The sequence below is a fragment of the Ylistrum balloti genome, unplaced genomic scaffold (assembly GCF_031769215.1).
Source record: "Ylistrum balloti isolate Yb309-2 unplaced genomic scaffold, AGI_CSIRO_Ybal_v1 Utg371338, whole genome shotgun sequence".
Taxonomy (NCBI): Eukaryota; Metazoa; Mollusca; class Bivalvia; order Pectinida; family Pectinidae; genus Ylistrum; species Ylistrum balloti.
This window is the reverse complement of record NW_026782711.1, coordinates 40,199-57,524: the sequence shown is the minus strand read 5'-3', so window position 1 is coordinate 57,524 and position 17,326 is coordinate 40,199. Positions and strand designations below refer to the sequence as shown.

Below are 17,326 nucleotides of genomic sequence, written 5' to 3'. Positions count from 1 at the left end.
ATAAAGATAGTGTAATTGTAGCAGAGATACTTTCATGTGTATGCTTCTGCCTGGGATCGAACCAAAGTCAACTTTTCTTTTAAAACGCTATTAGTCCTGAGCGGCCCAGTAGATTTTACTAAATTTGGTCTGGAGAATCCTTGGGCAAAGATGGATTCAATTTTGTATAAATGATGGGTGTGGCCCCCTTGGGGATGGGGGGAGGCAATAGGGGAAATTGAGGTAAAACATTAAAAATCTTTCTTCTCCTGTTCCAATGGAGAGATACCAATCAGATTTGGTCTGTATATATGTATCTTATGTAATGAGATTTCACAAATATGTCATATATGTGATATCTGTGGTATACAGAGAAATGTTTCATGATTTTGTAAACCCACTTTTTTTTTCATTTTTTGCCAACAAAAGTGAAAACTTGCACAGCAATTATAATTGGAAACTTTACCTAAAACATGATACTGTTTGTGTTTTTATAGATGGTTCTGCATGTAGCACTTTGTCACAATACATTTGGATTAAACTAGAAAAAGGGGTATGGTGGCCGGGCTTTGTGGATGAGCAAGGAAATGGAACTTTCTTTGGAGAAGAAGATGATGTCAGGTAGGTAGTATACCTTAAGGCTGAATGGTTGTTTTGAGCATCAAATAAAAACATGTAACTTGGTATTCATCAGTGTGAATGTTTGTTGTGTGTAGAAGTATGATGTTATTATGTCTCCTCAATTATTTCTGAATAAAGATTGGTCTCCTAACCAAGAAGGAGAGAACCAAATATAAGTATATCAGAATAGGTAAAACGGAATGTCTAATAGTTGGAAACAGACAACCAACTTCGGTAAAAATAAAATCATATCAGCTATTGGTCAAATGATTAGAAGTGAAATATACCTATAGATTATGTGGAAATATGCAATATGCCTTGGGACACATCAATGTAGAATGTGAGGAGAGTAATAATGTCTATGCTGTTCCTGTTAACATTCATGTAACATTTAAATAGTATGAAAAATGTTGTATCTTCTTTCAGTATCCCATTAACACAAAATAATTGGTGTAAATGGAAAGGTGCATGTGAAGATAATTCACAGATCAATAAATCCATAGGTAACGTGAACAATTCAGGGAGTTTATTTTGATGTTAACAATTTCAAGTTCTTTTATCATTATGCATTACCAATATTTCAGTATTTGAACAAAAACGGTCTCTGAGAAGCAGTGATTGCTTTAAATTTATGCCTCTTGTGAATAATAGTTCAGATGTAATATGTAGGGAGCAAGATATTCTTCACAGTTCAGGAATTTATTCAAATTGAATTTTTAAATTCATCTCAAAAAAAATATTTAGACAGCAAGAAGTGGGGAGGAGTCTTTATTGTTGCATTCTCATGCAGTAATCCCATGAAATATGTTTTGTAAAGCTCATATCCTGACCAAATATTGTAAATTTTTGGTAATACAACACAGTTTACATCCAGTATGACCAATAGCCATGATATTATGTTTGTTGGGACTGTGATTTATTGAAATTTCTGAATTTTTTCAGCATTTAATGACAATGTTGAATAAATTACACATACAAATATATCATTTTGATGTAACTTTGAAATTATAACTTAAGAATTGAGATAAAGTGGTTCTTGGTACATTATCTCCAGTCTTGTATACATTCAAAATATAACTTTTACTTTAAAGAGGTTGACATTTGAATTCCAAATTGGAACAATGTAGAGATAGGTGTTTCATCTTGTCCAGCAATGTCATCAGGGTTATACAGTCAACATATTCTTAATATATTTAATCTTCGAAGAATTCTCAAATTTAATGTACAAAACTTTTCAATATCTACATTAAAATCTTTGTTTTATTCCCTTTATAACACTGAGTTAGTAGAACCGTTAATAACTGTATTGATGTGAGCCTCTTTATTTCATTTCCTTTTTACTTATGGGTGGTTATTTCACTTTTGTTCAGTTACCCAAAGTTTGTTTAAGTTTTAAAGTTTAGATGTTTGTAGAGTTATAGTGTACCCTGAACGTTTTGCTATATGAAGTATGAAAATACTTAATATTATACAATAAAAAGAAAGTGCAACCATCATAGTTAACTTCAATTCCCAGATATTGAGATTTATTTGAAAAAAACACACCCTTTACTCGGGACGATTGTCTTGATATTGGTAGCCCACATTTGTGACATCAATTCAATGCTGTCAAAACTGCCCTATAGAATTATACTTGAAGATAATCATTTGATAGAGTGTTCAATATGCAGGAGTATTCAGTTATGTCATAAATTCTGTTAGGTAATATTTAAAGTGCTACATATATACATACAAAGAAATTACTTTTTACAAATTTAATGACGAAATGCATCCTTTATGAGGAGGTAATGTGCTGTATACAGGTGTTTGGACACACAAGCAGATGCTATCTAAATGAATCAGTCTATATTCATGCTGTTTTCAACCTCTTTGAGTTTGGATCATATAGAATAAATAAAGAATCTTACATGAGTGTCAGTGTAATATGAAATTTGTTTAACTAGTTTAACAAATTTCTATATTACATTGACACAAGTGTAAAGTTCTATTTATCACATAACTTTCCATGAGAAATATGCCAAAACTTGAATTTTTTTCCCTATAAGAAAGGCTTTCTACTACGACGGAAACAATTTCCACGACTGAGACAATTCTGTGACGTCGTATTTTTATGACATCACAACAGTGTTATTACACATGTTTTATGCAGTATCAATATGACATAGCCACATTACATGTTAGAATTGGCCAGGTATGTGGTAATGGTTTATTCACATCAAGTTTTGTTCATAGTACACTTTAACACTTTGAGATAACTAAGCCATATTTCATTTCAGATCATTAACTTTGTTTCTGATTTTATTTTTCGTAATTCATATATTGAAAAGTACATTTTATAATGCATATTACATGTAATTGATTTTAAACTATTTGAAGAAGTGAAAAAAGAAAAAGCTGTCTAAAATGGATGGAGTTGCTTTGCATTAAAACTGAATTAAGAAAACCTTTTTTTTTTAATGAAACAGGGTATGACTTGTAAAGTGTTACATTTTCTGTGGTAAAAGCTGGTATTTTATAGAAAGTATGTCTGTTCCATTTACTTAAATATGTAGACCTCAGTCTCGATTTTTTCTTTTACAGCAAAGCTTTCTAGAACCATGAGAAAAAAATTTAAAGATGACCTCGGAAGGATCATACAGAGCAGTAATTGTAATAGTGTCATGACCTAATCATTATTTCCTGTATTATTTGAAGCAAATATATACATTTATGTATTTGATAATAAATTATCTAATTCAATGGAACTACTTACAGCAAATGACCTGATGAAACCTAAGGCATCACTTACAACAGAAGATACCATCACACAGGAGGACCCATGTACAGAAATGGTTGCATCATCCGAGTCCCCATGTGTGTCTTCAGAAAATAACCTTCCGAAACCTGAGGCACCAGTTACAACAGAAGTTACCATCACACAGGAGGACCCATGTACAGAAATGGTTGCATCATCCGAGTCCCCATGTGTGTCTTCAGAAAATAACCTTCCGAAACCTGAGGCACCAGTTACAACAGAAGTTACCATCACAAGGGAGGACCCATGTACAGAAATGGTTGCATCATCTGAGTCCCCATGTGTGTCTTCAGAAAATACCTTCCGAAACCTGAGGCACCAGTTACAACAGAAGTTACCATCACACAGGAGGACCCATGTACAGAAATGGTTGCATCATCTGAGTCCCCATGTGTGTCTTCAGAAAATAACCTTCCGAAACCTGAGGCACCAGTTACAACAGAAGTTACCATCACACAGGAGGACCCATGTACAGAAATGGTTGCATCATCCGAGTCCCCATGTGTGTCGGAAGTGCTGCTGTCAGAAACTGTTTTTTGCAGAGGCATACTATGTTCTGGACTTACTCCTGTTCAATTGGTAAACATTTAATAATATTAGATTCAAACAAGTAGATAGCTGAAATGGGAAGGTGAAATGATTCTATTTTTTTATGAATTTGTTTTATCAGTTCTATCATGATCTTTAATATAAACTAGATATATCAAAAGATAGATAAAGCATCAATAATGGTATTCCTTTGATTCTATGAACAATTAATAGAGAGACACGTTTCAAACAAAATATGCCAGTTTCTTGAATGAAAATGAAACCATTTCTGGTTTCTAGACAGATATGTTGGATCTCAACATATAAGTCCACTTGTAGTTTCACAGAATTTTTATCCACTGTAAACTCTGAAATATTGAATTTCAATGTTTATTCTTTTATTACATAGCATTCTTCTAATTAAAGTAGGAAAATACAGTTTTAGTTTTTAAAATATAATAAACAATTTGTTTTTCTGACAGAAGGAAACCTGGATGGTAGCATCAGAGAATGACGTGCAATATTACAGAGAATTCAGTCCATGTGTAACACATGTTGTTGTGCACACAGGTACTCATTGTCAAGTTTTTGTTATTGCTTAATACATATATATATGTAAATATTTATGTTGTATGCATTTCAAGTTCACCTAAACTGAAGGCTCAAGCTAGTTAGACTATATCTATAACATATCATATGTATATGTCTAGGATAGAAATATCACATCAGAGGGTACAGAATTTGAGGCAAAAAAACAAGGTTTGTGGAGGTTTTTGAACACAAATTATATACCTGAGGGTGGGATATTTCTATCCTACATAATTTAAACATATCATGGTGTTATTTTCTTACATAGCATACCTATTTATTTTATCGAGATGGGTAGCAGCAATCTTTGGGCTGAACATCAACTTCTTTGATGAACCAATTTTAGAATTATCTATACTACTGGAACAAGCAGGTTTTTGTTTATACTAAAAGTATGAACACATTTGAACGAACACAGCAATAGTTGTAAATTAGCATCTTGAACTGAAAATTAAGATTCAGCAAAATGGTGTAAAATGACTTCAACTTCCCATATCATGACATCATTGTAATGTCATACTCATGCAGGATCCATTCATCTTACATGACCTTACATCATTGAAAAAACTACATCTTACATGGACAGCTATGTAAGAAATTGCCATCTTCTTTATTTTCTGTCGTCTGTTGTTAGCCACTCCACATTTTCAAATTCTTCTCAAGAATTACTGTAGCAAATAATCTTTATTTGATTTGAAGCTATTTTTGGGTTCAATTTTGTAAGTAAAAGTTGCTGGATCTTCTAGTAGCCCAAAAATGAAAGTCTGATATACATGTATAAACAAAACATGCGGTATACTGGCACCATCTTCAGTGGATATGCAGTTCACTGCCATTAGGTCACTCAAGGTCATAGGCCAAGTAAGTGAGATTTCCTCAATAATTTCTTCTCCGGGCCTTTTGAATTGATATCTTGCTGTGGATTATGAAAGTTAAGAATTGTGTGAAATGTCAGTTCAGTTATGCAAAATGCTTTAAAAGGTACATATTTTTTTTTTCAAAATAATTGATTTCTGTTGTTTTGGAGAAAAAATTGTCCTTTGTTCATAAAACATTATTAAGAAACATTATACAACTGTACCAATATTTACATTATTTGTCTTTCAGATCCAGTGCGTATTGCCACAAGAACAGTGAAATATTTTTTTGCCATTGCTAATCATTGCTGGATTCTAGATTATAAGTGGATAGAAGACAGCAAGCAAGCAGGACACCTGTTACCAAAGGTATATTAAACTTTGTTATAAAGAGATGTCCTAGGAAATTCTTGCAGTTTTTATTCTATATTTGCCCTTTCACAATAAAATAATGAAGCGGCAGGAAACAAAAATATGTTGAGAGGATGATATTTATTGAAGGCCAAGGCTAAATATCCTTGGGTCAAGAAAAGACGATGAAATCCAACAATTATTGTACGATTACAATCAATCCAGTAGATAATCTTATATGCGAAGATAATGAAATAATGACTGTTTAAGGTTAAAGTAATATAAAAAATAATAATGCTGTGTTTGACGTTTAAGTTTTGGCAAGAATTTAATTTGTTGGTTATCTTAGAATCAAACACAGGTTAGATAAGATATGGAAAGAAGAGAAGACTTGTAAAATCTGTTACAAACCTCAATGGGTATTCATATTGAATATGCTACAGTGTACAAATATCTATAGTGCCATGTTTTAGATAAAACAAAAAACATACTAGATTATTAAGAGAATCAGTTTTGCTTTTACTTTACTAGGAAGATTATGAGATAATTGGGGATTCTACAACTGGAACAAAAATTCAAAGGCCAAAAGCTTCACGCATGACGGGTTCGTCGCTGCTGACAGGGTATGAAATATACTGTGATGAAAAATCAAGTAAAGATATTGACACAGGTGTGTATGCATTTACTTGCAATTACTTTGATTATTTTTCTTGACTTTAATTTTGATCAGGAATATTCCGTTTAAATGTATAGCCAACACCAAAAGTTTTTAGAATAAATCATATTGGTTTGATGTTTGGGTTTAGAACAAAATTTTAACCCCAGGTCATACGGTATGTTGGGGAAAAAACAACAAAAAAATACTTTAATAATGACATCCATGGTTTGGAGTATGAATTTAAGTAGAATAGCCCTATTAAATCATCTATGTAAGATATACAAGATACATATACATAGATCAGAATTATTATGAATAATTGAAAGTTCAGGATATCATACAGGTAATTTTATTATCATGAATTGTCCATGGATGAATTTAAATATTTTTTTCGTACAAAGAGTTTAAACACATTGGTGTATCAATGTTGATTGTTGCAATTTTCAAGAACTTACATTATTCTTTGTAGTTACTATGACAAAATTGCTACTTGAATGTGGAGGTACCGTAGCACGAAGTCTCTCAGATTTCTCAAACAAACATGTGAAACAGCTTATAGTGACATGTACTGAAGATGATGATGTGACACCTGAGGATGTTGAAAAATACACTGGTAAATACATTTGTAAGAAATTATTTATAAATACGCAAAGACACACAGGGAGTTAATTAACTATAAGGAGTGTTGGTTAAAATTTGTATTTTTTTAGATACGACATACAATATGTTAAGTTAACTGGAGGTATGTATACAATATATGTATACACACACGTTCAGTACAAGACATGGTCAGAGGTACACAGAATGATCATACTTTTATTGGTCAGTCATATTTTGTGATTGGTCAGTTTTTTGTCTTTTAGGTAAAGTTCTTGGGAGTTTTGCAATATTGTTTGATATTATCCACCATCTATCCCCCCTACCACACCACACTCCAGTTATACATTTTGGCAGAGCATTTTAGACAGACCTTGTAATGGTGTGTGCCAATCCAATATCTGTCTAGATCTTTGGTTCTCTTGTTATAAGACCTAGAATCAGAATTTGGAACATATGTTGACATAGGAATGATGGAAGGTTCATACATTTCTTGATTTGTTAGACACTCATATCATAATGCTATCTCAATGTATTTGATGTTTTATTTTCAGAGATTCACATGAAGACTGGAATTGTGACAGTAGTTCGTGACTGGGTCTTTGATTCACTTTCATTATACAGTGTGCAGCCATTAGATGAATACAAATTTACTGCAGAGGAAAACATGGTAATAATGTAATGAATTTTAAATGTTTCGGATTTCAGTGATATTTTGTGGTTTGACTGGAAATGATGTAGGACATTGAATGCATATTTAGCTTTACTGGTCAAAAATATGGAGAGCTGATGTTATAACCTGTCGGCTGTTGTTGGTTCTCCATCTGTACACATTTTCCTGCAGGCTGGCATCCCCACCTGGGCTGAATGCTACATCTGAAGATCTTCATGTATGCAATAACCATGACCTTTAATTGATACTACTTGAATTTACACATGACCCACCCCTTAGACTTTGTCCTCTGTCCTCAACCCAACCATATGTATGTGTGATGGGCATAAAGAGATGAACACACTAATGCTATGAGGCTTAGCTCTGTGATTTTATTATAATGGCTTTTTTTTTCAGTCTGAAGATGATGAGAATGATGCAAGCGACAAGGACAGCGAGATGGATTTTTTTGGTTGCGGTGATGATGATGAGAAAGATCCAGATTATGCAGATTTGGAGTCGGAATCTAAAGAAGAAGAAGAATATCTGTCAGATTCATCAAGGATATCAGAATTATTCCCAGTTCAAAGTGTTTCCAAGTCAGTTGAAGCATTGCGCAAAAAAAGAGCCAATATAATTACTGAAAAAGAACAGAAACCATTGACAGTAGACCCATATTCAGCAACTGGCATAGATCCTGTTAGAGTACAGGCAAGCAAAAATAAGGATGGCATCAGAATTTGGGATAAAATTCATTATTGTATGTACTGTGGAGAAGGATTTACAAACATTACCAAACATTATCTAGGACCCCACAAACAGGAAATGGAGGTGCAACGGATCTTGTCCTTACCCTTGAAGTCAGAAAAAAGAAAATTAGCATTGATGAAACACAGGAATAGTGGAGATTATAAACATAATGTTGAAGTGCTAAAGAATGGAACTGGAACATTGGTTACATAGACAAGAAAAGATGAAACAACAACCACAGCAAAAGAATACTTGTCTTGTGAAGATTGTCTAGCCTTTTTGTGGAGACATAGGAAAATTTGCCCATTTCGAAAAAATGATAGGAATCAAAAAAGATTAAAGTCAGAGGCATCTCTTCTGCTGCCAAGTTCAGTTGTGATCAGTGAGGGTCTTCAAAGAAAGGTGTTGAGTCGTATGAATACCAATGAAATTACTATGGTTGTGCGAAATGACCCAGTCATTTTACGTATAGGGGAAAAATTGTTCCAGAAACATGGTCACCTACCTCATCTGTATCCGCATGTTAGTCAAAAAATGAGAGAACTTGGACGGTTTTTAATTTCGGTAAGGAAACAAGACACAGAGATAAATTCACTGTCAGATGTACTTGTCCCCAAAAATTTTCCACTTGCTGTAAATGCAACAAGAAAGCTCTGCAGTTACTTTGAAGAAAACAACAAGTACAGCAATCCTTCTCTGGCACTGAAAATTGGACACCTGTTGAAAAAATGTGCAAAGGTAAAGAAGGCAATGTCTGTGATTTCTGCTGACACTCAATCAGGATCAAATGCTGATGCATTCCTCACATTGTGTGAAAATGAATGGAGCGATGATGTGTCCATCGCTGCATTACAGACTCTTAGCTCAGAGAAGAGGAACAAAGGATCTATCTTGCCACTGACAGAGGACATCACCAAAATTCAAAGAATGGATGAAAGACTTATAAAGTTGAATGACGAGATCAGAAAAGAGAATCGTGAGTTGGTGGAAAAATTAGAAGGACGAATCTTTGATTTGGAAAAGGAAAATGGTGGACTGCGACAAACGGTCGGAGCTCTCAAAACTCAGTGTTCAGATCTCCAAGAGTCCGAGAAAGCTTTGTGTGAAAAGTTTAACGATCTTGAGCAACATGGGCGGAAGAATTCGATCAGAATCTTTGGTTTAGCGGATACTTCAGAGAATGAGACAGTTGAAGATTGCAAGGACAGTGTGGTGAGACTTATTAACTCCAAACTGAACGTCTGTCTAAGTGGAAATGATATTGACATTACACACTGACTGGGAAGGTTTTCCAACGGAAAGGCCAGACCTGTTATTATTAAATTTACTCACAGGACTAAGAAGCACGAGATTATGAAAAAGAGAAGGGAGTTGAAAGGAACTAGTGTGTCTGACGATCTTACCAAGTTCAACCAAGATAGACTGAAGGAGGCTTACAAACCCAGATGTGTAAAGAACTCATATAGTGCAGACGGGAAATTGTTTGTGATTTTGACGGACGGAAGAAAGCTTACATGTATTTATCTATTTACTTATTCTTATTTATCTGTAAATAAATAAAAAAAAAACTATGCTATGGTGTCCTCACAACTCTGTAACATTGTATTACAGTAATACCCTCTTATACTTTACTTTCTGATTATTTCCGGATTTGCTTGTCCATGAATTCATGTCGACGCTTATATATCCCTTACCACTTCCGGTTTTAATTGTCACTTCCTGTTTGCCGTAACGGCCACAAGATCGACAAATTTTCATTTTCAGGGTGCTGAGTTGCAAGTTGTCGCTGACTCAGACCTTATGGTAACTTTTATGTCTACTAGCTATCTTACTTGTTTGATGGCCCCTCTTTCTTTTATTCCTACTTTCCCTTGGACTGGCACAGACCTCATAGAAGTTCTGGTAATACTAATACTTTTGCAACGTTCGATTTGCAGCTGATTCCATAACCATATTGAGTTCAAACTGTCAGGGTGTAGGGGATCGTTCTTAACGAAAAGGTGTGTTTTTATACTTGAAAAGTAAATGTTATAATGTTTTTTTGTCTCCAGGACACTCATTTACGGAAGAAAAGGAAAATATTTACCGAAGTGAATGGGGCTTTACTTCAGCTCTTATTACTTACTTATAGTTACTTATAGTTGATTTCCAGTACAGGAATTAAAATTCCTCTTCACCGGACTCGTTATTGTTAATCAATGTAGTTCTGTCACTTCCATTCTTTTTTATATCTGCTCTGTAGCTGTAATACAGCTCCTGGTGTTTCCATTATATTTATTAACAATAATTTCGAATCGAAGGTGCCTAGGGAAAAGAAAGATAACACAGGTATTTTTTAGCTTTAGATATAACAATAGAAGGTACAAGATTAACCCTTATTTCAGTTTATGTCCCTAATTAGGATAGACCCGACTTTTTAAATAATATAAGTGAAGCTATTGAAGATTTTGGAAATAATGATGTTATTTTATGCGGTGATTTTAACTTAGTTTTGAAACCTGAGATTGATTATGACAGCAATTATAAAAACATTTATAATCCTAAATCTAGGGAAAAAATTGGCGAAATCATGGAAAATCAGGGCCTTGTAGATAATTTGTGAGAGCAACATGAACATTTTAAAAGATATACTTGGAGAAAGAGTAATCCTATTAAGCAGGCTAGGCTAGATTTTTTTTTAATTTCAGAAAGTTTACTAACTAGTATTGTAAGTTCTTCCATAGATCCTGGCTACAAATCTGATCTGAATTAGTTTAAAGTTCAAGAAATTTAAGAAAGGTAAAGGTCTCTGGAAATTCAAAAATTCTCTTTTAAAAGATATGGAGTATCTCAAAATGGTTAAAACCTGTATTAATGATATAAAAACTAGATATTGCCTTCCTGTCTACAACTTGGATAATATTTCAGAATTGTTAGACTTAGATTTGCAATTTACTATTAATGATCAATTGTTTTTAGAGGTTCTTCTAATGGAAATCATGGGAAAAACAATTTCATATTCATCATTCTTAAAGAAAACACAAAATAGTAGAGAAGAAAAGATTAAGAAACTTATACAGGAGTTAGAAAATGAGGACGAGGTAGATACTGTAGAGCTTACAAATAAGAAAAAAAAATTTGGAAGTCATAAGGTCATATAAAATACAAGGTAATAATTGTTAGGTCTAAGGCAAAATGGATAGAGGAGGGTGAAAAGCCTACAAGCTATTTCTTAGGTTTGGAAAATAGAAATTACACTTCAAAAATTATTCCTAAGGTACAGAAAGGTGATAGGATAATAACTGATCAATTTGAAATTTTAAATGAAGTTCAAGATTTTTATGAGAATTTGTATTTGATGAAATTTTTTATATTATCTTGGATGATTTTATTGATAGTTTTGATGTTCCTAAATTAGACGATATAGAATCAGATGCTCTGGAAGGAATTATTACATTAGAAGAAGCGGGTAAAACTCTTAGCAAAATGAAAAATAAAAAGAGCCCAGGTTCCGACGGTTTTACCACTGAATTTTTTAAATGTTTTTGGAAGCAGTTGGGTACATTTATTGTTAGGTCACTTAATTTTGGGTATTTTGCAAACACTTTCTGTTACTCAAAGACAAGGAATTATTATTTGTATACCAAAGGGGGATAAACCAAGACAGTTTTTGAAAATTGGCGACCGATTTCTCTCTTGAATATTGGTTACAAAATTGCTTCTGGGGTAATAGTGAATAGGGTGAAGTCAGTTTTAGACAAAATTATTGACCATGATCAAATAGGATTCTGATCGGGACACTATATAGGTGAAAATACTAGGCTTATTTATGACATAATGAATTTTACTGAAGAAAATAATATTCCAGGAATGCTTCTAATGATCGACTTTGAGAAAGCCTTTGATTCATGAGAATTTATGGATAAAACACTTAACTTTTTTGGCTTTGGGATGAGTATTAGAAAGTGGGTCAAAACTCTTCACAAAAATGCCAGTTCAGCTATAAATCATGGGAGAAATGTATCAAACTTCTTAGAAGTAAAGCGTGGCTGCAGGAAAGGCGACCCAATTTCACCGTATATCTTCATATTATGCACGGAAATTCTAGCAATAAGAATAAGGGAAAACAAAAATATAAGTGGTATAAGTGTAGGTGATTTTTTCAATACTTCTCTCTCAGTATGCTGATGACACTTCCTTGATACTTGATGGGTCAGAAGAATCTTTACGTGAATCTGTAACGGAGCTTAATTTGTTTGCAAATATTTCAGGTCTTAAGATTAATACTAGCAAAACACAGGTAATATGGATTGGTAGTAAGAAATATTCTACTGACACTTTTTACCAGAGCTTAACTTACAGTTGGGAAAGGATAAATTTACATTATTGGGGATTGATTTTAGTGTAAACTTGCATGAAATTCCTAAACTAAATTTTGACATAAAATTAATAAAACTAAAATCTCTTATTAAATCTTGGAGTAGAAGAATGATATCTCCAATTTGGAAGATACATGTCATTAAGTCACTTTTAATCTCACAATTTAATCATTTATTTATTGCCCTTCGAAATCCAGGTAATAAGTTAATTAATTACTTAAATACTATCCTTTTTAACTTCTTATGGAATGGGAAAAGTGATAAAATTACAAGAAATGTCATTATGAAAAACTATTTTGAAGGAGGTTTGAAGATGGTAAGTATCTCAGATTTCATAAATGCATTGAAGTTCCAAGTAAGTGGAAAGTTTTATTCAAAAGACAAATTAATACTGATCTTGCTATGAACTGTGGGAGTGATTATATAAAAAAGTGTCAGGAAAAATGTAAAAATAAATTTTGGAGTGATGTTTTCCAAGCTTGGGAAAAGCTACTGATCATAAAGCTCAAAGTTAAAGGTAGACAACTCTCTCCACTGAAAACACCTCTTTTGTAAAACCCAAAATTAACTATAGGTGGGCATTCTGTTTTCTACAAAGACTGGTTTTTAAAAGGTGTTAGAGTTGTAAATGGTAATTTACAGGTTTCAAATACAGTCTCTTTCTATTCTTTTAATGATTTTTCTGAAAAATATGGTATTTTCTTAGGTTTCAAGGAATCTTAAACTCTATTAAGAAGTATACTGATCTGCATATGAATGAGGATTCAGATTTTTCTTTGCCTTTTATTCCTTGCAACATTGAACCTTTTTTCCTACAGGAAAAAGGGACAAATGATATCTATAGATGTTTTATAAAAAATAATGAAATTCCTACAGGTAGAAAGAAATGGGCTGAACAGTTTAACTGTGAGGAATCCACTTGGGCAAATATCTTGTCTTTACCTTTTAAAATTACTAATAATTCTTAGCTTCATTGGTTTCAGTACAGAGGCTTACATTACACTTTGACTACAAACTCATTTCTGTATAAGGTGAAGAAAGTAGATAGTCCACTCTGTACTTTTTGTTTGTCTGAGACTGAAACTTTAACACATATATTGTGGGAATGTGAAAAAGTCAAGAATTTTTTACAAAGTTTAGAAATTCTTTAAGAAGCACTGCTAATCCCTTTTTCTGTCAACAAGCAGTCCTTTTTCTTTGGTATCTTTGTACAGCAAAATTGATAATGAAATTAATATTATCATTAAACAGTACATATACAATTCAAGATGCTTTAAGAACTCTCTTGACATACATGCACTGATTAATACTATTAAGGATCATTATAAGGATAAGAAGTATATTGCTACAGCTAAGGGAGATTCTTATTTAGAACAATTAAATGAGGAATGGAGAAAATGGAATAAAATATTACTTCTTTGAACCTATTATCATTTTATTAATCTATTTTTCCCCATAATTTTGTGAACATCATGCTTTTTCATTTTCCTCCCCTTGGCCTTGGCAGTATTTGATATAATTAAAATACTTGTAATTTTTATCAGGTATAGTTAAAAAAAGTTTTACCCTATTCATATTCAAAGTGTGTCTTAACCAGTCCATCTCTCTTTCCCCCCTCTTTGTTCTTCCCCCTTTCTCTCTGATAAATAAAAAAATCATCACATGTTTCGTTTTGTATTTGTTTATTTCATTATATCTAGGACCATTTATCTTACAGTGATATAGTGACAGCTGTTAGTTGCTCACTTGTTATGAGTCCATACTAGTTTATGGAGAAATTACTGAACTTAGCATGTCTATGTATGTTTGACGATGAAGATAATGATGTTTACTGTGTCTAAGAATCTGCAGCATCCTTATGCATGGAGGTTAAAGTGTGATGATGTAGATATATGATGCTACTGCTGATGATGTGTGACATTAATATGATAATACTGTTGCTGATATGTATTGTCGATATATGAAGCTGTTGGGTGGTGATGCTGATGTTAGTATGTGAAATTATGATGCTGGATGTGTGATGCTGCTGATGTTGGTATATATGATAATGCCGAGGTGTGACGATGCTGATTTTGGTATGTGATAATGCGGATGTGTAATGCTGCTGAAGTGTGATGATGCTAATGTTGATAGGTGACCATAATGATGCTGATGGTATGTAATGATGCTAATGTGTGACGAGGATGATGATTGTATATGATGATGTTGATGTCAGATGCTGATGTTGTTTGTATATGTTATAATGCTGGAGTATTAGTATGGCTGCAAGTTATAAATATATGTTCAGAGTGATTGTGTTACATAGTGTCTATGATAGTTAAGATATAGTGTGCAACTAAAAATGCTGTGTGTTTAGTGGTGAAAATGATGCATGACTATACTCTGTAAGTGTGTGACGGTGGGAGTTATAGACTGATAGTATATATGAATCTATTTATTCCTCATGTGTTTTTGGATAAATGAAAATTTTTTTTTAAAAAAATTCGTTCTTCTAAGACTTGGGGTGCGGGGTCAATACTGACCAAAAGAAATGACATAGTTATCACGATTTGGAGTTTGAATTAGGATTGTGTAGAAATGTCGATGATTACTTGATGTATTTGTTCTTGTACAAATCAGATATTTAACCCAGTTAACATATGGTGCAAGCCTAAATAGCGCAGTATGTCAATTTATGATTTCTGGTGGATAACACATTTTCTGCGTTATATTATAATGATATTCAACAAGATAATTCGTCTTATTCAAAAACAAATATTTCCATACAAAATTATGACGGAGTTTTACCATACGTAAATACGTAATGCGACCCAACATCTTGACGTAATAACTTTATGACGTGACGTCATATGCCTTGTGACGTCACAAACACATTAGACAGACTGAGAATGTCGGCAAATCAGAAATATTGTATCAGTATTTCACAATATGATTAAATGATAAACATGGTCGTATATGAGATTTTTACTCTATTTACATATTATACACAATAATGATACACCTCACCTAAATTCGTCTATGCAGTAATTTGAAGCACATGTATATAATTCATATCAGACCTTGTTTACTAGATAAAGAGTTCTGCTGTAGGTCATTAGAAAAACAAATATATACGATTAAAATGGGTATTTTCATGTATACCTGTGCTGGTCCAATAGTTTCTACGCTATTGCTTCCCTTGAACCCTTCTTCTATGTAGATAATAACCGGAAGATTCACATCTGATTCGTAAAACTCTTAAGGTGTGGATCTTTTTTCTGTTTTCTAAATACTGATGCCATTTTGTTTATAGATTATAACTGTGGTATTGTTATACTCGGTGTAGGGTTTTCGCCAGCTGATGAGATCTATAGCAATCATGTTATCAAGATACAAAAAAAAGGTATGTTTATATAGCCCTTGCTATTGAAATACATCCTAAAACGAGGTTAAATATTTCGGTATACATTTGATTCTGATGTTATCATGCAGTGATTTTTATGGACATACAGCGAACATCGAATAGAGTAACTACTCGGACATTTTTTGCCGAACATCTGTCTAGTAGCAAGGGAATGTAAGCTCATGTTCATACATAAAAGTAGGTTGTCCAGCTTTTGTTATATTTTTGTGTTTGTGAGATCCATGATTAGATGATGCACACGTATACATTACGTACCAGTGTCTTTTTATTGTCCTTCAACACAATTTAATGCATAGACATAATGCATAAAAGTATTTGTTTCAAATCACTACTATTAATGATGTAACAGAAAATATCACTATCTAAAGCTGTTAAATATTGTAAAAAACTAAACTATGTTTGTTCCAAAATATTTGTTGCAAGTTCTGTTTTACCGAGTGAAGCACACAGACTATCCCATTGAAGCTATTATTATTTCTTTTATTTCCTCCAAGTGTGAAGAGTTGTACAAAAAGAACATACATTAATATTACAGAAAGTAATAGTGCGTTTGTACAAAAATATACACATAAGAAGCATTTTAATTAATATAAAGTAAACAGTAGACACAGAGTTTACGTACGTATATTGTATACATACAACAACTCCTATAGTTATGAATATAAACGCGCGAAATAAGCGTTTTCCATATGGAACCATATAATATAAAGAAAACTTATAAAGTAAACACATTGCATACAAGAATCATTTCAATTACATACAAAGTGAACAATAGACACAGACTTTACGTGCGTATATTGTATACATACACCAACTCCTAAAGTAAAGAAAATAAACGCACGAAGTACAATATCAAGATATATATATATATATATATATATGATATTGTATGAAGTTATGCAAAAGAAAATATCTTAATTTTCTTCGTAAAAAAATCATTTCGGGTATTTTTTCCCAGTTAAATCCAATAAATGTGCATAGTACAACCATAGGATTTAAGACGTGAATATTTCATATTGAAGTCAAAATGACCAAACATTACAATCATATAGCATGATAATGTTGTAGGATTCTGATGATGAAAATTATTGAGTTTATTCTAAAATCCTCTAGTTCAAATGGGGATATATCGTAGTCGATAATTCCCCCGAGAAGAACATGTATTAATTGATAATTTGACAATTCATTAA

The 17,326-nt window shown here is 32.8% G+C and overlaps 1 protein-coding gene across 1 annotated transcript; it reads left to right on the top strand.

Moving 5' to 3' along the window:
* Nucleotides 1–3,633: 3,633 nt before the first annotated feature.
* Nucleotides 3,634–8,948, top strand: LOC132562075 (breast cancer type 1 susceptibility protein homolog). Its single transcript, XM_060226805.1, has 7 exons — nt 3,634–3,973; nt 4,405–4,492; nt 5,618–5,736; nt 6,250–6,388; nt 6,846–6,989; nt 7,528–7,643; nt 8,043–8,948. Exons 1-7 carry the CDS (start codon nt 3,674–3,676, stop codon nt 8,586–8,588), a joined length of 1,452 nt encoding a protein of 483 aa, XP_060082788.1. The 5' UTR covers nt 3,634–3,673; the 3' UTR covers nt 8,589–8,948.
* Nucleotides 8,949–17,326: the final 8,378 nt, after the last annotated feature.

Excerpts from the sequence above, each read along its gene's own strand:
- LOC132562075 (XM_060226805.1), top strand. The coding sequence starts at position 3,674 with ATGTGTGTCTTCAGAAAATACCTTCCGAAACCTGAGGCACCAGTTACA. Across the intron at positions 3,974-4,404 it reads GACTTACTCCTGTTCAATTG|AAGGAAACCTGGATGGTAGC; the intron begins GTAAACATTTAA and ends TTTTTCTGACAG. Across the intron at positions 6,990-7,527 it reads GGATGTTGAAAAATACACTG|AGATTCACATGAAGACTGGA; the intron begins GTAAATACATTT and ends TTTTATTTTCAG.